The sequence below is a fragment of the Natrix helvetica genome (genome assembly GCF_964273705.1).
Source record: "Natrix helvetica genome assembly, chromosome: 13".
Classification (NCBI taxonomy): domain Eukaryota; kingdom Metazoa; phylum Chordata; class Lepidosauria; order Squamata; family Natricidae; genus Natrix; species Natrix helvetica.
Window position 1 is genome coordinate 18,144,391 of NC_138557.1, and position 23,712 is coordinate 18,168,102.

At 46.2% G+C, this 23,712-nt stretch overlaps 1 protein-coding gene across 1 annotated transcript; it reads left to right on the forward strand.

Moving 5' to 3' along the window:
* The first annotated feature begins 11,687 nt into the window (after positions 1-11,687).
* Positions 11,688-23,522, forward strand: NOXO1 (NADPH oxidase organizer 1). Its single transcript, XM_081966038.1, has 8 exons — positions 11,688-11,801; positions 12,427-12,507; positions 12,592-12,667; positions 13,790-13,970; positions 15,756-15,949; positions 20,505-20,609; positions 21,516-21,633; positions 22,525-23,522. Exons 1-8 carry the CDS (start codon positions 11,736-11,738, stop codon positions 23,162-23,164), a joined length of 1,461 nt encoding a protein of 486 aa, XP_081822164.1. The 5' UTR covers positions 11,688-11,735; the 3' UTR covers positions 23,165-23,522.
* Positions 23,523-23,712: the final 190 nt, after the last annotated feature.

A 23,712-nucleotide genomic window follows, 5' to 3' on the forward strand; every position in this document is an offset into this window, starting at 1 on the left:
CACCCCCCACCCCAAGGCCCTCCTGCCTGCTTGTCCATCGCTTGCTCAGCCGCCCCTCCAATCCCCCGACTGGATGTAGCCACTCACCAGCCACTGGAAAGGGAGGTTGTCTATCACCTGTTTGCCCAGCGCTCGCTCCTACCCACCCACCCACCCCAACATCCCCCCCCACCGCCTGGACGCAGCCACTTATCAGTTCTTTCTTCTTCTGGTTCCAAACTAAGCCCTGGTTGGTTGGCTGCTTAAAGTGCGGGTTGGATCCTACTGCTCCATCACTGGAGACTTTTAAAAGGGAGAACGTTTTGGCGGCTGGCTGGCAAAGAAAGCTCTCAGCCATGACTGGCACCACTGCCGCTCCTGCCGGTTGGGCGGGCAAAGGAAGTGGGTGGACGGGGCAAGTATGGTGCGGACAGACGGGGCGAGAGAACGAGCGAGCAGCAACCGGCCTGGCGGGGGGGGGGGGGCAGGAAGCGGGGTCAGGCAGGGGACCGTACCGGTACAGGGGCATAGCCAGGCCACCGCCACTACCAGTCCGCAAACATAAGGCCAATTTCCGCTAACGGTACTGGTGCCTACCGGGAGCAAACCACCTCTGATGAGAATGTAATAAATTTTAAAAGGGAGAATATAACAGACTTCTTTTCCATACAATGTTTGCTTACAGTTCAAACAGTAAATTCAACCTATGAACTTTTATGAACTATCATAAATAAAGGTGACTGCTTCAAAGAGTTTGAAATATCCATTTGGTTCAGTTCCAGGCTGGGAGAAAAACACTGGAAACCTGGAGGCTGAATGATGAACAGAACCGCCAAGGTTTTTGGTTCTGGTGCAGCTGACAAAATGGAGTTGGGAGTGGGGGAGGGGTTGATACCTTATTTGGGCAAAAGAGGAAATGCAAATCCTGGGTGTTTCTCTGAGCTAATCTGGTCAACCTCTGGCTTGTTGTTTATGTCGGCTCCCAGGTTTACGGCTCTGGGCGCGGTGCAATGAAGGGGTCTGAAAGGTTGTTGGGCAATTCCTATGGTGACTAATGGCTTCCGTCCTCTGTTGGATCTTGGGTGAGATCTTCCACCTTCACTTCAGTCAGAAGTGCCCTTAACATCTTCTCACAAGACAATCCCCAACTGCATTCCCCCCCCCCCAATGGCTATAAATCTACATGGGTTCTAGGTGGGGATTCTGCTGAGACAATCACTAAAGATGTAGAGACTCTGATCCAGCTATCAGCTGGTGACCAAGAGACAGAGGGATGCCTCAGTGCCCCACACAAATGCTGGGGCTATCTTTGCGGTTGCTGATGATGAACCCATAGACCTAATTCCTAATACAATAGCAGAGTTGGAAGGGACCTTGGAGGTCTTCTAGTCCAACCCCCTGCCTAGGCAGGAAACCTTATACCGTTTCAGACAAATGGCTCTCCAACATCTTCTTAAAGACTTCCAGTGTTGGGGCATTCACAACTTCTGGAGGCAAGCAGTTCCACTGATTAGTTGTTCTAACCGTCAGCAAGTTTCTCCTCAGTTCTAAGTTGCTTTTCTCAGTTCTAAGTTGCTTCTCTCCTTGATTAGTTTCCACCCATTGCATTCCACCCATTCCTACTTTCAGATGCCTTGGAGAATAGTTTGACTCCCTCTTCTTTGCGGCAGCCCCTGAGAAGACTGCTATCATGTCTCCCCTAGTCCTTCTTTTCATTAAACTAGACATACCCAGTTCCTGCAACTGTTCTTCATATGCCCAGTCCCCTCATCATCTTTGTTGCTCTTCTCTGCACTCTTTCTAGAGTCTCCACATCTTTTCTACATCGTGGCGACCAAAACTGAATGCAGTATTGCAAGTATGGTCTTACCAAGGCTTTATAAAGTGGTATTAACCCTTCACGTGATCTTGATTCTATCCCTCTGTTGATGCAGCCTAGGACTCTGTTGGCTTTTTTGGCAGCTGCTGCACACGGCTGGCTCCTATTTAAATGGTTGTCCACTAGGACTCCAAGATCCCTTTCACAGTTACTACTGTTGAGCAAGGTACCACCTATACTGTGCCTGTGCATTTTGTTTTTCTTGCCTAAATGTAGAACCTTACTCTTTTCACCATTGAATTTCATTTTATTAGATAGTGCCCAATGTTCAAGTTTGTCAAGATCCTTCTGTATCTTAAGCCTATCTTCTGGAGTTTTGGCTATTCCTGCCAGCTTGGTGTCATCTGCAAATTTGATGAGTTCCTCATTTATTCCCTCATTCAAATCATTGATGAAGATGTTGAAGAGTACTGGGCCTAAAACAGAGCCTTGGGGTACTCCACTGCATACCTCCCTCCATGTAGATGCAGTTCCATTGAGGACTACATGTTGAGTGCGGTTGGTCAGCCAGTTATGAATCCATCTGGTGGTGATGCTGTCCAACCCACATTCTTCTACTTTATCTAGTAGTAGGTTATGGTCTACCTTATCAAAAGCCTTACTGAAGCCAAGTAAACTATATTGACGGCATTCCTCTGGTCCACTAATTTTGTCACTTTGTCAAAGAATGCAATAAGACAAACCAATGTTAAATGGGTTTGTCTAGGTTAAATGCATCTAATAACCAACAATATCTAGCTTTTGGTGACAACATCACCCCTCATAATTATCTTCCAACAAGCATCCTAACTGCCGGCAGTCTAAAAAAAATTGCTGGCAATGGCAGTGGTGACCAATGGAGCCGGTTCGGGGGCGTGGCCTGCCTGGGTTGTTGTTGGTTCTGCAGTCCAGGCTGGCATACCACTCCCCGTTCAGCCGAACCAGTCTGAATCGGTAGGAACCCACCTCTGCTTGGTACCCCTTTAAAAGATATGGCTTCTCCTCAAGTTGGACTCGGTCCTGATTTTAATAATACTTATCTCCTTCCGTCACTAAGAAATGCTGAAATCACTGCTGTATGGATGGAGTTGGAACACTATGTTAGTAAACTCCTGAGGGAATACCCAAATGCCAGGGTCCTACTAGGGGGAGACTTCAATGCTAAATTGGGACCAGATGATTATATATATATAATCATATACATACATACATACATACATACATACATACATACATACATACATACCTACATACATATATATATAATCATATACATACATACACATACACATACACATATACATATCTTTTTTATTGTTCAAATTTTATTTTAAAAGTTTTACAGGGAAAAGGGATTATAAGGTTATAGGACATTTTGACAGCTACATCGTGCAGGGGGGAGAAGCCCCCCCAGGTCTCACAACTTTTACAAACAAAAATAGAAAAATATCAACATTTACATAGGTATTAGCAGTTTTGAGTTTAACACAAAATCATCAGTATGTTTCAATCATCATACGCCGGTGACTGGAAAGTGAGGTTGTCCACCACCTGTTTGCCAGCACTCGTTCAGAGACATCCTAGCTGCTACCCCCCCAGCCCCCCCCAACATTCTCCCCTGCCTGGGCACAGTCACTCACCAGGTCTTTCTTCTTCTGGTTCCAAACTAAGCCCCGGTTGGTTGGTTAAAGTGCGGGCTGGATCCTACTGCTCCATCACTGGAGACTTTTAAAAGGAAGAACTTTTCGGCAGCTGGCTGGCAAAGAAAGCTCTCAGCCATGACTGCCGCTGCTGCTTCCGCCTGCTGGACGGGCAAAGGAAGTGGGTGGATGGGACATACATGGTGCGGATGGGCGGGGCGAGAGAACAACCGAGCCGATGGGGGGAGCGGGGGGGGGGTAGACCAGGGGACCATACCGGTACAGGGGCATGGCCAGGCTGCTGCTGCTACCGGCCTGCAAGCAGACAGCCGATTTCCGCTAACGGTATGCCCGTACTGGCTCGTACCAGGAGGAACCCACCTCTGAACCCAACCTTGCCAAACTAGGCTTCTCTCCAGCCTCCACACTTAAGTTGGACCACGACCAAGCAAATCAAACCTTGCGACAAAGGATGGAGGACATGGAGAGGCAAAGGGACCTAGAGAAAGCTCCGTCATTTCTGGCCCCAGACTTTATTAGATATGTTGTTACTCTTGCCAGTTATCTTAGCCAGTTGGATGGAGAACCACCGGGAAGCATTTTTGCTCACACGGTGCCATGCGCTTCCATCGGCCGTCCTGTAGGGCGAGTATAAAAAGATACCATTAACTAAAAGACTGCAGAGCTGGAGACCATTGGACACATACTCCTTCAATGCTCTTTCTTATTGACATATTCAAATAAAAACTATCCTCCCAATAATCAATAGTTATCCTGGCGGTTCCGACAATGATTATCTCCAGCAGCTGCTTAAGGACGAACAGACGGTGATTACAGTGCAGGGGGCGAAATTCTGCCCAGCAGCCCTGGGCCTTTATTGGAAGCACACGATTGATCCACCATAGCCATTTTACACAGCTAATGCAGCCAATCTTTTTGCATTACTACTCTTTTGCATTTTAGTATTTAATGACTACGGACTTCACAGTTTAAGGGTTAATCTTATAGTATAGTTAGCCCATATGTAACTAACAGATTGGATGCCAAATTGTGATTTTAATATAGATTTTATATATTAAGTATTTTATTCTATAATTTTTAACTGGATATTCCTTGAGTGTTTTTATTTGTTCTGGTCTCTGGTCTTTGACCGTAATAAACTTGATTTGATTTTGAATAGGTTGGCCTGGCTTTCTTAATGGTACAAAATCTCCATCTCTAAAGACTGCAGGCTTCTGCTTGAGGCTGTTTTCCTATAGCAGGAAGACGGGGGCTGCTTTCTGCCTTTAACAACATGTTTCTCCTCTCCGCCTTTAAGAGGAATATAATATTTTACCTCTTTTAAGGGGAGGGGCTTCCCACAGGGAGAAAAATATCACTTTCACTCCCAGTATATCTAAGCACAATTTGAGGTGGTTTTATTTCCAGGCAACACCACAAGGACATTGCAGATAAAAGGCTTGTGGTGGTTTGTTTGCTTTGTGCGGTGCAGCAAGTGGGGAAGGCCCCTATTCGGTGCCTGCCGTGCAGGGCTGGCCACTTCCTGTTCAGATGTCATCTCTTTTGAATCAGTTTCAGTTTAGAAAATTCCCAGCACTGAAGTTGAAAGAAGGGGGGGGGGTGTCTGCGTCCTTCCAAACTTCAGAGTGCCCACTTGTTTGGAAGACTGAATTTGGGTTGCCCTGTATCTCTGTCCCTTTGATAATACTTATTTCATCAGGATTCAATGGTGAATCAAATCAAATGATAATCAAATGCTAGGGAAAATGTAACATTTGACAGCACTGTTACTTCTAGGATTACTTAATTCAGGGGGGGTTTACCACCAACTTGTCTGCTGGAAAGGCTCCGTTTGCTGCTGCTAATAGAGCCAGAGATTTAAAGACCTTTCATGAACTCTAAAAGGAATAATTTGCCTCTGAACATAAAAATAGGCTTCATGCATCAATTGGAAGGTAAATCGAACCCAATTGAGGACAGCAGTCAGTACTTTTATCAATGTCTGATATGTACCTTTCAAGAAGGAGGTTCTACCATACGTACTGCATGTTCAAATTTTATATATATTTTAGTCTCCCTTTATTTATTTATCAGCACAAATACAACACACACACACACACACACACACACACACACACACACACACACACACACACACACACACACACACACACACATATATATATATATATATATATATATATATATATATATATATACAGCAGTCTGCATGCTTTGGTGGAGGCCTCAAGTGCAGGTGTGCCATCTCTCCTGAGGGAGCTGCATTGGCTGCCGATTTGGCTCCAATGGGGTACAATTCAGGAGGCTTCTCCATGGCTTAGGACCAGGTTCTTTGAAGGACTGTCTTTGCCAGTTCGCACCACTTTGGGAGAACCGGTTGTTCACTTTCTGAGCCGTGTGGTGAACTGGTTGTTGGAAGAGATCATGAAGGCAGAGAACCGGCTGTTAAATTATTTGACTCCCACCACTTGTCTTTTCCCTGTCACATCTACCCAACCCACCAGAGCAGGGAGGCAGGGAAGGTTACGCATGAGATGGGCCCATCTCACGGGACCAAGGAGAAGGGCCTTCTCCATCATGGCTCCCTTCCTGTGGAACATCATCCCCACAGAGATAAGATTAGCCCCACTTTGACATTCTTTAGAAGGCGCTAAAGATGTGGCTTTAGCTTGGGGACCCCAGAGAGGGATGGAGCCCATCAAATGACATATTTGATTGTTGTCGATGGGGGAGGAGGAGTTACCTTTTAGTTGTTGTTTTTCTTTGTAAGTCACTCAGAGTTACTGAGAGTGAATTGGGCAGTCATATAAATCTTCTTGCATAAATAAATAAATATCCTCTTCTTTGTAACAAACACAACTTCAGCAAAAAGATTTTGGGAATGTTACAGAGCAGTGGTTCTCAACCTTGGTTGTTTTAAGATGTGTGACTTCATCGCATGGCTGCTTGGAGAATTCTGGGAGTTGAAGTCCACACATCTTAAAGTTGGTAAGGTTGAGAAGCAAGCGATAAGTGGCAGGTGCCCCTTAAATAAACAGTTTCAGTTAGCTTGTAGTGTCCATCAGAGAAGAACAGGAAACTGTCAAACATGAGGCCTATCACACATGGGCTCTGCTCACTGTTTCTCTCCTATTAATCTGGTCTGCCACTAGCTGGTTTAGCCTGTCCCAGATCGGATTTGTCTATATGGGCTGGGATTTTCACATCTCCCAGCACTCCCTATAAATTCCCCAAAGACAGTGGGTGGGGAGGGTGACCCTCAAGCCAACCTTCTTTCACTAACACTAAATGCCAGAGTTTCAATCTACTTGTCAGTCAATCCCAGGACACTGTTGATTGTGCAGTTGGGGCAATCAAGGCACAGGTGCTGCATCAGAAAGAAGTGCTTCATATTGTAAGGTTCTAGCAGTTTTCCCTGAGCCACTGAGATGCCCAAGAGAGTGGAGAGATGTAGCTGTCAAAATTTTCTACACCTATTTACCCTTTTCCTCAAAACATTTGTAAAAAACCAATAAAATGTTACAATAAATAAAAAAAGAATGTGCCTAGCTTTGAAGTCAAGAATAGAAGCGAGACGCAGCAGTGAAATAACATTTGCAGTCCAGTATTAAGGTTACAATTTGCTAGGCTAGAAAACAACTAATTTCTGACAGTATATAATAATATACTCTAAGCAGAAGCAAATATTGATTCATATACTCCTTCAATATCGCAATTGAGAAATGGATACAAACATCTGAACTTAAAAATAGTTGATCCCTAATTGTACACATATAGTAATCCCAGGACATGTTGGGACACCAAATTGTAGAAAGTTGGTTTAGCTCATATTAGCCAGAAAGGTGTTTTCCCAAGGAAGTAAGATAAGAAATTATCGTAACTGAATTGTGATGTGTGCAGGAATCAGGGAAATATTTGCACTGAATCATGAGGAAATCAGAAGGCACACATAAACCTCCTGCAATACATTGTCAATATTTGATCATCTTTTACTGACATTGGAATAGATTTTTGACACTACTTTTTTTATTCAACTATATCAAAAATGGTTTTTCATTAGCCTTGCCAGTTACCACCAGAGGCCAAGTTTCTGAAGCAGAACTTATGGTGAGATGGTTTTGATAAAGGAAGATTTCTGCTACCTTACATGTATTGTCATATGCCCATAGATTCCACAGTGGCAGCTAGAAGTAGACACACATGGAAATTCCCCAATGAATTTGTGGGCAGAGGAATAAAAAGCTCAACCTTACACGGACATAGCCATTCTGCTTTCTTCAATTCAATTTCAATTTATTTGTGCTTCTAGACCGCCCCCTCTCCCAGAAGGGACTCTTGGTTGCAGTACCCAAAGGGATTGCCATTGCTTTTCTCCAGAATGTATTGCTACCATCTGAATTTAGCCTACAGGATTGATAGTTCCTGGCGATTTAGTTGAAGGGATAGAAGGAGAACTTATCAAAATTGCAAATGACATCCAAACGGGGGGAAATAGACTCAGGAACTTGACAGACCTGAACACTGGGCACTATCCAACAAAATGCAATTCAATGGTGAGAAAAGTAAGATTTTAAACTTAGGCAAAAAGATCTCCAAACATAAAATAGGTGGTACCTGGCTCAACAGCAGCAATTGAGAGGGTCTAGAAGTCCTAGATCACTTAAATAGGAGCCAGCCGTGTGCTGCAGCTATCAGAAAAACCAATGCAATCCTAGGCTGCATTAACAGAGGGAGAGAATCAAGATCATGTGATCTATTAGTATCACTTTATACTGTACTGGTAAGGCCACCCTTAGAATGCTATGTCCAGTTTTGGTCACCACAGTGCAAGAAAGAGGGTAGAGAACAGCAAAAAAGATGACAGAGCTTCAACCATATGATGAATAGGTGCAGGAACTGGGAAGGTCTAGTGACTAGTCCAGCAAAAAGAAGGATTGGAATGACATGAGAGCAGTCTTCCAATATTTGGGAGGCTGTCACAGAGAAGTGGGTCAACCTATTTTCCAAAGCAACAAGAAGCAACAGGTGAAAGATCATTAAGAAGAGAACCAACCTAGAAATCAGAAGAAATTTCCTAACAGAACAATCAATCCATGGAATGACTTCCCTCCAGAGGTTGTGGGTGCTCCATCACTGGATGTTTTAAGAGATTGGGCAGCCATTTGTCTGAACTGGCACAGGGTCTCCTGCGTGAGCAGGGGGTTGGACTAGAAGACCTCCATGTCCCCTTTCAAGTCTGTTGTTCTGTCAGGAGATTTTTCCTTAGTTCCAGCTGGGCTCTCCATTGTCCATTATGTACTCAGCAGGTTTTGGTAGCTAACCAACACAATTGATGCTTTGAAGCTAATTAGAGTGAAGCTAATTAGAAGGGGTTAGCATTTGGATGGGCAATCACTTATGAAGATGTTGAAGATTACTGGGGCCAAGACTGAACCTTGACATACCCCCCTGAATGCTTCCCTCCAGGTAGATGTAGCTTCCCACTATACGCGCTGAGTGTGCTGGTTAGCCAGTTATGAATCCCTCCGACTCTATGAAGACATGGAGATTGAAGGGAGGTGTAGAAATGTGATAGATAAATAAAATAATGTGACCACCATATTGATTCTTTTATAAGGTCCCGGAGGTTTCCCTGAGCCACTGAGGTGCCAAAGAGAGAGAGACTCCAGACGAGGGTTGCAAAAAATAACAGCTTTTATTTATGGCCAAAGCAAAAGCTGGGTGACAAAACTATATCCAAATGCATGTAAGGAATAAGCCACACCTGCAAGAGCATTATATACATTTTACACAAGGTTTACCCAATCAGAGACAAAGGTTCATTACCAATGTGATCTTTAAAGCATTCTTTCTTCAGGCCCCTGCCTCTCTCTACCCTGTTTATGGAGCGTTCCTATAGCCTTGTGTAGGAGCAGCAGTCCCTCCCACCCAGCCAAGTTGTTTATTCAGCAGAATGCTTTCAGGATTCAGAATGTATGAGGCAGGAAAACTCCCTATTCTGGTTCCTTTATGAGGCCTGATATTCCTGGGTAACAGTTTCTTCTATATTTTCAAGGATGTGCCCAGCTTTGAAACCAAGAATAGAAGCGAGACACAGAAGCAAGATACAAACTTTGCACTAATGCCAACCAGTATTAAGGTTAAAAATTTTACTAAGCTAAAATTAGTTCCTGGCAACTAATTTCTGACAGTATACAATAATATAAGCAAAAGCCAATAACAAAGCTTAATTCCTAATAAATAATTTCTAGCAGTATATTGTGTCAGAAGCAAACAGCAAATATTGGTTTAATCAGTAACAATTATATAGTAGTGTAAGCAATTCATAATAAAAGCTAATAGCCAATGTTAGTTTGATTCATATACTCTTTCACTTTTGATCCATCACCCTTCTCCCATGTACTCCCATGCCTACTATTATTTACTTCTGCATGGTTTATGGGAGACACAATTCCTTTTCCACCTTTGATTTCAAAGGATGGCCTTTGTCCTTTCTCCCAGGTCAACTGGAGGTTTAGTTATCTTGATCAGTATTTGACCAGTGCTTCTAACTTCATGAGTCTCATGATCTACACTTTTTATGTGTTGACAAAAATAGATCAAATGCTAGAACGTTCTCAAACTTCCTGCTTTTATGGGCATCAAGCCATTTCCTCCTTGGAAACTCATTTAGAGTCACGTCTGAGTCAGAAGGCAGATACATCAGAAATGGGGAACCGATGGGGTCCCTGAGCACATGCTTGTGCTACCTGGAACATGCTTTTTTTCAAGAGGCAACTGGACTGTCTTGTTTTTCTTTGAATGTCTTCATTCCAAGAAGCTTCTTCAGCTCTGACTGGATGGAGGGGAATGGAAGGATTTATACTCCTTGCAGACAGCTGGTCATTTGCATCCTTTTAGAGAGTTGTTGAGGCACTTGGAGGTTTATCAGTGTCCTCAGGGTCACCTGAGTAGTGCAAATGGGCGAGGAGCCTTCTTGGAACTGCTGAAAGGACTGTGTTGTAGACTGGAGATAGATGATGTCGTATCCTTTCCCCTCTGTTGAGAAGAGCTGTTCAATTTTGTCATAGATGGCCTCTTTGACCCCTCTTTCAAACCAGCGGTCCCCTCTGTCCAAATTGTGGCCTTTGCTGTCTTCAAAAGGGTGACCTTTGTCTTTCAAATTCAGATGGACTGCTGAATCTTGTCCTGATGGATTTATTCTCCTATGTTGTGCCATGCGTTTATTAAGTGGTTGTTTTGTTTCCCCAATGTACAGATCTACACATGGCTCACTGCATTGTACTGTATATAATGGATAATGGAATAACATCCTTCCATTCCCCACCATCCAGTCAGAGCTGAAGAAGCTTCTTGGATAAGAAGTGAAACATCTTCAAAGAAAAACCAGAAAGTCCAGTTGCCTCTTGGGGGGAAAAAAGCACCTTTGGGACACCCGTGACCTGGAGGACGGAGAATCTCCATAGGTTCTGAAACATGCTTACAGGTTTTATGGCCCAACTGTTCAAATCAGTCTTAATCATTTATTTTTATACCTCCTTCATTATTTTTATAAATAACTCAAGGCGGCAAACATACCTAATACTCCTCCTTCCTCCTGTTTCCCCAGCACAACCACCCTGAGCTGAGCGGGAGCAACTGGCTCAAAGCCACCCAGGCAGCCTTCTTGCCGTTTCCCACTCTTCCCATGAGAATTGTAGGCAAGCACAGCTGGCAAAGGGATGTGGCTATGGCACACAAACCCCTAAAAGGGAGGTTGGGGGGGGGTGCTTGATAATCAAGATTGGGGTGGCAGGCAGAGCAGCTGCTGCTTCCAGACGGCACCCAAGAAGGCAGCATGCCCACCCACTGAAATGAGGAAATGGTGCCTGGGGCTTTTGATTCCTCTTTGGGCAGGGCAAGGCACTCCGTGCGTGTATTTTTTCTACACCTTTTCCTTAAAGGATGCAAAAATCCTTCCCTCCCTCCCCCCTCCCATTCTCTGCAAGAATTCTGGGGTGGGGGTGGTTTCCCTGCGGGTCCAGAGGGAGCCTTGCCAAGTGGAGTTTGAATTGTGTGTGTGTGTGTGTTTCCTGCCGGGAAAATCCTTGCCACCGTTCTGCATCTTGCGGTGCTTGGCAAGAATGGAGGGGTGGGGCAGAGGGGCGGGCAAGGCGGGCCAGCCACTGCTGCGGCTGCTAAGACACCTGTCCGCCCGGGCAGGGCTCCAGAGCTCCTCTCCAAAGCAAGTGGGAAGGATGGGCAGCAGCAGGTTTCCCGTGGACGTGACCGCTGTGGGCTTGCTGAAGCACGGCCGGCAGAAGGTAACCTGGCCCTGAATCGAGCTGTGGGGCCCCCTGGTAATCTGCAGGGGGCCCTTGGAAAGCCTGGGCTTTTATGTTGCTTTTGGTGCTAATTTCCATTTTTCTGCTTATTTTGAATATTTTGACATTTGGATGGCATTGTAATGAAGTCTTTTTATGATGGTTTGGATCTGTGTTAATTGCCATGGCTGGGGGGCCATTGCTGGCAACTGCCGTTTTCTTGGCCCACTGCTCCAGTGCCAGCTGCTGCCTGTTCCTGCCTTGGCATGGCCATAACTGCAGTCAGAGCTTTTCAGGCAAATTGTTTGCTAGCCAGTTTCCACCTTAGCATCTGAATGACAACTTGGGTCATAGTGGTAACCGAGCCTTGGCACCGTGGCAACTTTGGATGCCTTAGTCTTCTCCTCTTTTGCTCCCTGGGAGATGCCTCGGTCAGCCCCCAAGGCTTAATCTGCTCTCCCTTGCAACTGAGTTGCCTGCCTATTACGACTACCACTGTATTCTTTTTATTTCTTTAAATAAAATAAGTGGGTATTTCTTGGTAATTGTCTTGAGTTCCATTTCTACTAGAAAGTGAGCATTGCATGATTTAGATTAAAGTGGATTTTGTTTTTTTTTCCCCCAGACCAGCATGCTCTCTGTCTCCTGGTCTGATCAAACCCAGGTCCTCATTTACAGGACATTTGAAGAATTTCGGACCCTCCATGTAAGTTTCAGTTGAACCCGGGGTTGACAGCTTCCTTGCACAGCTGACCAAGCAGCAGTAGCTCATTTCTGGCTTTCTTTTCAGAAAGGACTGAAGAGAAAATTCCCCATTGAGAGTGGCTTATTGAAAAAGTCCGACCGGACCCTCCCAAGATTTCGAGGTAAAAGAGAAGACTGGGCTTTTCTTGGATTTTAGCTTGAATGAGACTGGGGAAACATTCTGTTCACCATCCTTGCTGCTCTCCCTCAGTAAGATTTAGAGAGATTTGTCATTTAAGGCTGGACACCCATGGCCGACTAAAGTAGCAGCTCCCCTCCCGATGATGGAAGTGCTAAATCAGCAGCCCCTCATCACAAACCATCTGCACAGTGGTGCATTTGTGTAAACTGAAACACATGGTGACTTTGTGCAGAGGGGAGTAACTCTGGGGAGTGCGTTTATTTGGACTTTGGGGGGCACAGAATGTTGGCTTTAGGGGAGACTTGGAGGACGGGGGGGGGATGGGCACATTAAGTTTTGCAGAAGTTTGCCTACTATACTCTTGTAGAAAAAATATCATTTTAATTTTCGAGCAGAGTTAAGGGATACATTAATTTCATAAGACTTAAAACTCTTCAATTGTTCTCTCCCAGGACTACAAATGCAGGCTTTGTCTGGCCACAAAGATCACAACAGAGGGGCTGCTTTATACTCAGGGCATTACAAATTAAAAACAGCTTCTTATAATCCTGGATCTCTGTTCTTTGTTCAGTCATGGAAAGAAAGATTTGTCAAATGCAATATATAATTTAGTTTCATTCCCTCCTCCGAAGGAATGATTTTACAGTATTGATGCTCCTTTAAGTTCACAATGAAAAGGCCTGCTTGTGCTTTTCCACCCCTGCAGAATTCCACACACTTAGATTTTTACAGAGCTGGGCATTGCACTCCACACAACGTGTAGGGCTGAAAAACCCACAGGCTACATGGAAGCATGCCCAGAAGGGGAACTCCTTCAGGTCAGAGGTGGTATTCAGCAGGTTCTGACCAGTTCTGGAGAAGCAGTAGTGGAAATTTTGAGTATTTCGGAGAACCGGTAAATACCCCCCCTGACTGGCCCCCATCTATTCCCTGCCTCCTGAGTCCCAGCTGATCGGGAGGGAAGGGGGATTTTACAGTATCCTTCCCCTAGCATGCCCACCAAGCCACACCCACCAAGTCATGCCACGCCCACAGAACTGGCAGTAAAATGTTTTGATTCCCACCACTGCTTCAGGTGTAATTCTCCCCTCCCCCTTTGCAGATGCCAAAGCGATGCTGAGGAAGAATCAGAAGCTCAGCCGCTGCATGGAGACTCTGAGGCTGCTGGAGGTTTATTGCCAGGAGCTGCTGAAGACTCAAGCCAAAATCTCCCGAGGAGAAGATGTGGTTAAGTTTCTGGAAGCCCACAGCCAGGATCTGGAGCCCCCCTTTCCAGAAAACAGGTACATCTAAGAAAAGAGGTTTCTTAGGGAAGAGCAGGGAAGAAAGATGCATTTCAGGAGGCTCAGGGGCACAACAGTGAGTTCAAGCCATTCAAAGTGAAGTCTCCCAATAGCTTTTTTTATTCGTGTGTGATTCAGACAAAAAGCGAGGCAAGCGTGCAATTCAGCTCCATTAGTTCTTTTGTATTTGTACTTATGCTTTTTTAATTTCAAAGTTACCTTACTACAATAAGTTATGCCCACTCAAGTTGCTGTAAGCATTGCTGCTCAACTAGGCTACTCATTCAGGCAGTGCTCACCTGCCCCCTCAACCGAGGTGATCAGGGTGCATTAGAGTGGGCTGGGAAGCAGACTCAGGACTTTGGGCTCTGCGTTCAGTCTTCAGAATCCATGTGGATCAGGGGGGGGGGGTTTCAGCTTCTGTGACTGCTGGTTTGCGCCCGCTCTCGATACATGCTTTATGCGCCTGCCCAGTAGTAAAAAAATTGCTTCTGTGCATGCGCAGAAGCAAAAAACAAGACAGAACCACTTTGGGGGCGTGGCCAGCCGAGTTCCTACCTCCTCTGCCAAACCGGTTCGAACCCGCAGGAACCCACCTCTGCTGTTCGTTCCAAGACTCCCCTGCATTTCTCACCCTCATTAATGCTCTACCTGGTATCACCAACAATAAACCAACAAAATGCACATACTCAGAATCTTTCCTTATCAGTGGTATGCACCTTCCAGCAATGTGAGTTTCCCAGGGAGTTTGTGACAAGGCTAACTATGTTGTATTATGGGCTCTATATTCATAACTTATATTTGTGATATATTCATAACTTATAACATAAAATATGTCACATCAGTTCAAACATCAAATCATGTTGTGGCTTCAAGGCAGAATAACCGCAGCCGTAGTTCAAGCCATGAGCCTGCTTTCATCTCCAGAATGCTTTTTCCTGGAGACCCAGAGACAAGGGGGGAAACCCCCTGCCCTGTCACCTCCAACCACCGAGAGTAAGTACCCGGGAGTCAGGCAGCTCCTTCCAAAGCTATCAGGTGGTGGTTGTACATGAGGGGAAACTCAGTTGCAAGCCATCTCAAAGGAAAGGCTAAATACACGAGAGATAACAGTGTCCACATCAGCAGAGGAAAACAATTTGATTTCTGACCTGCCACTACAAGAATAAGAGACAGATGGAAAGCGACTTTCCTGCCAACTAACTCTTTGTACTGTGAGACTCAGAAGTATGGGCTTTGATTTCACTCGCTTTCCATAGACAACAGTCACTGGAATTCTTTCAGGTTGGCTTCTTAGCTTTCCTTCGGTAGCACCTTGGCAAAAGTTCCAAGATTTCTGCCAGCCTGCTTCAGACGGCTTCAATCCCAGTCTGCAGGGGAGAAAAATTCAACAAGAATTGTTTTCTGATATTCAGAAAAGCCAACCCAGTCCTGCTTGCTGAAGGAAGCCCTCTTGTCTGCCTGAGAAAGCCCCGTCCTGGAGGAGAGACCTCTTGACTCTGGGGGGAGCTGCCTGAGCTGTTTGAGCCAGTCCCCAGAGACGAGAGGAGTCCTCTTGGCAGGGGGCAGCAAGCAGGGACCTTCCCTACCAACGTCCCCTGCTGACTGGCCAAGCACCCGCAGGCGCCTCACAAGCCCCTCCATTCAGCACTGCAGTACTTTGGGCATTCGCTGAACAAATGGTCGTAAGCTGAGGACTGTGCAGTTCTGTTCCAAGCTTTAGGACTCCCTGGAAGAAACTGCGGTTGCAACGTCCATTTGAATGTCATGACTTTCCTCCTGCAGCATCATTGTTTTGCCTTCCGAAATGGGAGAGAGGAAGAAAGAGGGTCCCGGGGCTCCCAGCCTGACCATCACACAGCCAGTCGTCTCCCAGATGTACCAATGCATTGCACCTTTTCGAACTCAAGACACCCAGAACAAGCCTTTCGAAGCCACCAAGGCAGAAAAGCTGGAAGTGCTGATGAAGGACAGGACAGGTAGGGAGACCAACCATGGGCCTTCCGGCAGAAACTGCATGCTGCCTGTTGTCTCTGGGCACTCCTAAACCCTGTTCCATTTGTTATCTATTTATACACAGTGATTGAATGAATTTATTTATATCTGCCTTTATTATTTGTAGAAATAACTCAAGGTGGTAAACATCTCTAATCCTCCTTCCTGTTTTCCCCACAACCACCCTGTGAGGTGGGCTGGGCTGAGAGAGATTGACTGGCCCAAAGTCACCCAGACAGCCTAAGGCAAGACGAGAACTCCTCCTGGGGATTGACCCAAGAACACTCAATTGGCTTTCATGCCTAAGGCTGGAGTAGAACTCACCACCTCACACTTGAACAACATTGGCTAGGTTTGCACAACAGTATCCCAGGCATAGTTTATAAACAACTTCTAAGCCACAAATCATGATTTACAAGGTACCCTTGGAAAGTTTGCACAGCAGGCTGAACGAAAATCAAACCAACCATATTGTGCAGATGTAAGAACCGAACGGGAGATAATAAGAACGATATTCATGATCCACGCATGCTTCTGCAGTATTCTCCTTCGATTAGCCAGATTTATTTTCATCCTGGGCTTCCCTTCCTTGCAAAAGCTGGGAGGATTGCAAAGCCACTCACATTTCCTGCAGGGAGCAGCTTTTCCAGGAGAGTTTGCTGCTCAAGTGGCATGGATGGACAGAGCAGCAGTAGCCTAGACTGGGTTTAGATGCCTTTCCAGAATTCCCTGGGCTTCAGCAAACGACTCCCTTCCATTTGCTGCCAGATGCTGAAAGAATCTCCTCTCTTTTGAATTGGGCTCTGGCAAGAGCAGAGAAGTGATTTGCCCCTGCTGTTTGCATGGTCCCTCATCTAAGTATTTTTTTACAAGATATTTTAATCCCGCCTTTATTGTTTTTATAAATCATTCCAGGCAGCAATCGCATCTCATCCTCCTTCCTCTTCTTCCTTTCCACCCCACCACAACCTTGTGAGGCAAATAACAGTAAACAACAGTAAAAAGGTGGAAGGGACTTTGGAGGTCATCTAGTCCAATTCCCTGCTCTCACACGAGACCTATACTATTTCTGATAAATGGCTATCCAGTCTCTTAAAAGCCTTCAGTGATGGGGCACCCATAACTTTTGAAGGCAATTTTAATTGTCAGGAAATTTATCCTTAGTTCTATGTTGCTTCTCTCCTTGGTTAGTTTCCCTCCATTGTTTCTTATCCTGCCTTCAGGTGCTTTGGTAAATAAGCTGCCCCTCTCTCCTTTGGGACAGCCCTTCAAGAATTGGAAGACTGCTATCATGTCACCCCAGACCGTCTTTTCACTAGCCTAGGTGGACCTCCTAGTTCCTGCAATCTTTCTTTGTATGTTTTAGCTTCTAAGCCCCTAATCATTTTTGTTGCTCTTCTCTGAACTCTTTCCAAAGTCTCAACATTTTGTTTGTATTGGTGCGACCAAAACTGGAGGCAGTATTCTAGGTGTGATCTTACTAAGGCTTTATACAGGGCGGTACTAGTACCTCACTTGATCTTGATTGTATCCCTCTGTTAATGCAATTAAGGAGTGCTTTGGCTTTTTGGCTGCTGTCACAAACTATTGGCTCATATTTAAGCGACTGTCCACTAGGACTCCAAGATCCCTCTCACAGTTACAATACAATATTTATTTATTTTATTTATTTCTTAGATTTTTAGACCGCCCCTCTCCCAAAAAGGGACTCGGGGCGGTGTACAGTCAATACAATAAAACCAGTCATAAAATTAAATACATTTAAGCTACATTTAAGATACATTTGGAGGGGGAGATAGGCTGTACTAAGAAATAAATAATTCTAATCCTAAAAACATCACAATTAAAACCCCAAACCCTAAAATAAAATAAATCCCTGGGAGGTAAAACTAAGAAAGTGCCAGGCCAGCTGATTGAAACAGGTGAGTCTTTAACTTTTGCCGGAAGGAACGGAGGTCGGTGGTAGTTCGAATGTCTGGGGGGAGGTCATTCCAGAGGGTTGGGCCCATCACAGAGAAGGATCTACTCCTAGGTGTCGCCCGCTGGCATTGCCTAGCAGACGGCACCAGGAGGAGCCCCTCCCTGTGTGAGCGGATAGGTCGCAGGGACGTATGTGGAAGGATGCGATCCTGCAGATAACTAGGTCCTCTGCCATGGAGAGCTTTAAAGATGGTGATCAATACCTTGAAACGCACCCGAAAGGCCACAGGTAGCCAGTGCAGCTCGCGCAGGAGAGGTGTTACGTGGGAGTAACGTGTACTTCCCATAATAACCCGCGCGGCTGCGTTCTGAACTAGCTGCAGTCTCCGGATGCGTCCCAAGGGAAGCCCCATGTAGAGGGCATTGCAGTAGTCCAGGCGAGACGTCACCAGCGCATGAGTGACCGTGCGCAGGGCACTCCGGTCCAGTAGGGGGCGCAATTGGCGCACCAGGCGAACCTGGTGGAAACACCCCCCTTGCCACGGCTGCCACATGGTCCTCCATTGACAGCCGGGCATCAAGGAGGACGCCCAAATTGCGCGCCCGCTCCACAGGGGACAGTTGTTCGCCCCCTATGGCCAGCGATGGGGTCAGCTGACTGAACCGAGGTGCCGGTAACCACAGCCACTCGGTCTTGGAGGGGTTGAGTTTGAGTCTGTTGTCCCCCATCCAGACCCCGACGGCTTCCAAACACCGGGACATCACTTCGACAGCCTCGTTGGGGTGGTTTGGGGTTGAAATATACAGCTGAGTATCATCAGCGTAGAGATGGTACTCAACCCCAAAACCACGGATGATCTCACCCAGCGGCTTCACATATGCGTTGAACAGGAGAGGCGAGAGGACCGACCCCTGTGGCACCCCACAAGTGAGTGGCCTCAGGGACGACCTCTGCCCCCCTGTCAACACACATTGCTTCCGGTCGGAGAGGTAGGAGCCGAACCACCGCAAAACGGTGCCTCCGACTCCCATCCCCTCCAACCGGCGCAATAGGATACCATGGTCGATGGTATCAAAAGCCGCCGAGAGGTCTAATAGGACCAGGATAGAGGAGCAACCCCTATCTCTGGCCCTCCAGAGATCATCAACCAACGCGACCAAGGCTGTCTCAGTGCTGTGCCCAGGTCGGAAGCCGGACTGGCGTGGGTCTAGATAGTCGGATTCGTCTAGGTGTCGTGGGAACTGCTGCGCCACCACATTCTCGACAACCTTCGCCAAGAAGGGGAGGTTGGAGACTGGACGATAGTTAGCTAGCTCCATTGGGTCGAGCGAAGGCCTCTTGAGCAAGGGTCTCACCACCGCCTCTTTCAAGGCGGCTGGTAAGTATCCCTCACCCAGTGAGGCACTCACCAGGCCCAGGAGCCAGCCTCGTGTCACCTCCCAGGCTGCCAGTACCAGCCAGGAGGGGCACGGGTCCGTTAAACAAGTGGTGGGTCGCAGCCGTCCACGCAACCTGTCCAAATCCTCGGGGGCAACAGAGTCAAACTCCTCCCAGAATGGTCTCTCAAGACTCGCTGTTGGCGGCTCGTCTGGTCCACTGATGGAGGTCCACCCGCTCCGGATCTGATCGATTTTGTCCTGAAGATATTCCCCAAACTCCTCTGCTCTACCCTGTAAGGGTGTCTCCCGCGCCCCCTGCGATAAAAGGGAGCGAGTCACCCTAAACAGGGCGGCAGGGCGGTTATCCGCGGACGCAATAAGAGCAGCACAATATCTACGTTTGGCCGCTCTTATTGCCACAAGGTAAGTCCGCAAATAGGCTCTTACCTGTGTTCGGTCAGATTCGGAGCGATACAATACAATAGTAGAGTTGGAAGGGACCTTGGAGGTCTTCTAGTCCAACCCCTGCCTAGGCAGGAAACCCTATACCATTTCAGACAGATGGCTATCCAACATCTTCTTAAAGACTTCCAGTGTTGGAGCATTCACAACTCCTGGAGGCAAACTGTTCCACTGATGAATTGTTCTCACTGTCAGGAAAGTTACTAGTGTTGAGCCAGGTTTCAACTAGTCTGTACTTTTGATTTTTCTTACCTAAGTTGAAGACCTTGCTTTTTTGTACATTAAATTTCATTTTGTTAGATAGGGCCCAGTGTTCAAATCTGTTGAGATCCATCTGGATCTTGAGTCTGTCTTCCCAGGTGTTGGCTCTTCCTGCCAGTTTGGTGTCACCTGCAAATCTGAGGAGTTCTCCTTCTGTTCCCTCATCTAAATCGTTTTAAAAGTACGGGGCCTAATACAGAATTTAGGGGTACTATTCATGAAGCTGCCAATATCCCAGGTCAACTGAAGGGAGACTTTGGAAGCACTTCAATGCAAAGGGAGAGGAATTATTTGCTGAGGCCCAGATCCAAGCCTTGCTGGCCGTGTCAATATGCCTTCTCCCTTGACCTGCTTTTAAAGTCTAATTATGGCTCTTGAAGGAAGCTGAGTGCCTTTAGGTGGGAACAGAAGATTATGCCAATTTGCAATCCCTCCATGCCTGCATGTCTGACTTTTCCCCCAAGGAATGCCAGGGAGCACCCAGCTCATTTATTGACATCCCATCTTTTTCCTCAGGATGGTGGCTAGTGGAAAACAACAGAAAGCAAATCGCCTGGTTCCCAGCTCCGTACCTGGAGGACAGCAAAGAAATGCCCATCATGGAAGAAAATGACGAGGAAGGTGAATCCTAACTGTCCCCCTAACTCTATCCTGTAGAGAGCAGTGTTTTCCAAACACTACAACTTTAAGATATGTGGACTTCAACTCCCATGCTCCCTGGGGAATTCTGGGAATCAAAGTCCACATATCTTAAAGTTGCTAAGATTGGGAAATACTATTGTAGTAAAGAGATAATGGCAACCCTAACCCTTCCATCTGTTTTAGATTATTTTACTTTTTTAAAAGGAATGTTATTTTGGCAAGAAAGCTTACATGAGCCAACTGGCATCTTTACAATATGGGCAGTCCTTGACTTATAACTGTTCCTTTAAAGACAGTTTAAAGTTACAAGGCCTTGGAAAAAGTTACTTACAGCCTGTACTAGTGCCACTCTGCAAGTACGTGCTCACAATTTAGCCGCTTGGCAACCAACTCACATTTGTGACTGGTTGCAGGATTTTGTGGTCACATGATTCCAACGTGCAACCGTTTTTGCAAATTTTTGGCAAAAAATGGCCATGGAGGAAGCTGGATGCACTTAAAGATTGCTGTACAACTTGTCATAAAATCAGGTCTGTCTCAACTTACAACTACAACGACTTAGAGTGGAAATTCCAATCCCGGTTGTAACCAAAGTCATGGATTATTTATATTACACTCAAAACAGATTCAAGGACTAGCTGGCCATTTCTAGCAGTATTTTGTGAAAAGAACACTGTCTCACAGCAGCCTCTTTGTGATAGCAAAACTCTTAAAATACCGAAGGCGTCCATTGCCTCAAACAGTCCATTGGCTGCCTCAGTAGAAGCTGTTTCCTGAGTTAATGTCTCTTGTTTTGAAGCTGGATGGGAACCGATGCAGCTGCTTTGTAATAAGGCCGGTAGTGGCACCTTTGCACTCACACTTCTTCTTTCCTTCTCCTGCCAGGGATGCTGTATTATGTCATCCAGTCTTACAGAGCCAAGCAAGCAGATGAACTCTCCCTCGAGTTTGGGATTGTGGTGGAGGTGCTGGAGAAAACAGACAGTGGCTGGTGGCTGGTTTGGTAAGTCAGGAGGTGGGCTGGGCTGTGGGGGAGGAACTCAGTTTGGGCACACCAAGGGGGCACTGCTCAGTTTCTGCCCACGGACCATGACATGGTGTCTGCTGGCTGTTGAAAGCCTGATAAAAAATAACGGAACAACCAAAAATAACGATTAATAGACAAAATCTTAAGCAAGCATCAGGAGGATCTAGTAGCATCTTTTCAGATTAACAAATGCTATGAAGAGATTAGCTTTCCTGAATGCCGTTCACTTTGTCAGAAGCAATTAGGTATTAATTCCGTGGAGGTCCTGTGAAGACTGCGTTGCTTGTTGGGCTGAGTTGGATTTTGAGGACAATCAGTGAGGCATCCCAGAAGAAGGAAAGCCTTGAAATTAGGGAGACAGGCCTAGCAAAGGCCTCTGAGGAGCTGGGAAAGGCTACATAAGATCCTCCACAGGTTGATCAGCTCTTAGTCGTGACATGATTTGTGTTGAGGAATGAGGGGAATCCACTGGAACCGGGGTCTCCGACAGTGGCTGTTGTCCCCATTCTTGCTTTCTCCTCTTTGGGGAGAGCATCCAAATCTCTGTGGGGCTAAAGGAGAGTTCAAAATTTCTTTCAAAATCCGTATGCATAAATTCTTTCCCAAAAGTAGAAATTTTGCAAGAGAGTTAATATGAGGACATTGGCATTCAAGAAATCAGCTTTTATAGAGCTGATTGGGGATAGAGATTGGGGATGTCTATCTCCCCACAATGCCATAGATCCAGTTCTGTAGTTGTTGAGAAGCAGCAAACTTAGATCCCAGCAGAAAGGAATTCCCTGTGTTGGGTTAGGCTAATCAAGCAGACCTTGTCACAGTGCTGAAGTGATGCCCTCCTCTTGACCTGTCCCCCTTTGGGCTTTCCAGGTACAATGGAACCACAGGCATTGTTCCCTCCATGTTTCTCCAGCCGTACAGAAACCCCCTGAGCAAATTCCTGGCTCTTGCCTCTCCCTCCTTAGGCAGCTCCTTGCCAAGCCTCACTGAAGCCCCCAGTCTCAGCAGCAAGAATTGCGCATCCCAGCAAAAGGGGAACCAGGTTTATCTCACCCAGAAGATGCAAAGAGAAGACACTGGCTCACTCGAGGGCAAAGGCATTCGTTCTCCAAGTATAAGTCCCTCCTCAGGCAATTCCAGTCCAGCCTCTGGGAGAGAGAGTTGGTCAAGCAGCTCCGGGAACGTGAGTGAACAAGGATTCTGCGGTTCCTGTGATCCCGAGGGCCACATTGTCCTGACAAAGATCCAGGAATCTGGCAACCTAGGAAGCGCCTCCTTAAGCCAGCAGCAGAACAACTCTGGCTATGAAGAGGAATCTTCTGGAGACCCTGTCCATTTGCTTCCTTCCTCTGGTATGGGGTCCTTGTCTAGAGGGCCCATTGTGCCCCCACGCCCCTCCCCTCACGAAATCCTCCAGAAATGCAGCAGCCTAACAAGAAGGGCTCTGCAGAGATCTCTGGAGCAGCCCCGCCGGTTCCCAGCTGTAGAAAGCAAAGAAGGTGCCATCTGACACCATTGGACTCTGAGGTTTATTAATATACAAAATACTTGTTGTGTGTGGAAGGAATCAGTTCCTTATGCTTAGGGTTAGAATTGGGACATCCTTCCAGTCAGACTGAAGTGGTTCAAGGGATGGATGTTCTTCCACAGAGGGACACTCCTCCATTTTCCTAAAGAGACCAAGCTGAAAGGACCACTTTGAGGGCTTTCATCTTGGAGCCAATCCCTTGGAAGGGAAAGGAGGGGACAGGTTGGGGTGCCATTTGGCCATGCTGGATGGAGCAGACACAAACCTGTGTGGAGCACTGGGAATTTCTTGTGAAGGACTTAACCCAATCCTGCCTGAACAAGAGATTGGCAGGTAGAACTAAGGCTCTAGTAGTCCAACTTCTACTCAACTTTCAACACCCATGAGTTGTTGACTGCTGCATCCAAATTGGGGTCTATAGTAGATATTTATTTAATAATATAATATAATATACTGAAATGGATGCATTTTAATACTTTTAGGTATTGCTTACTTATTAATGTATTTTAATATTTTAGTAACTGATTTCT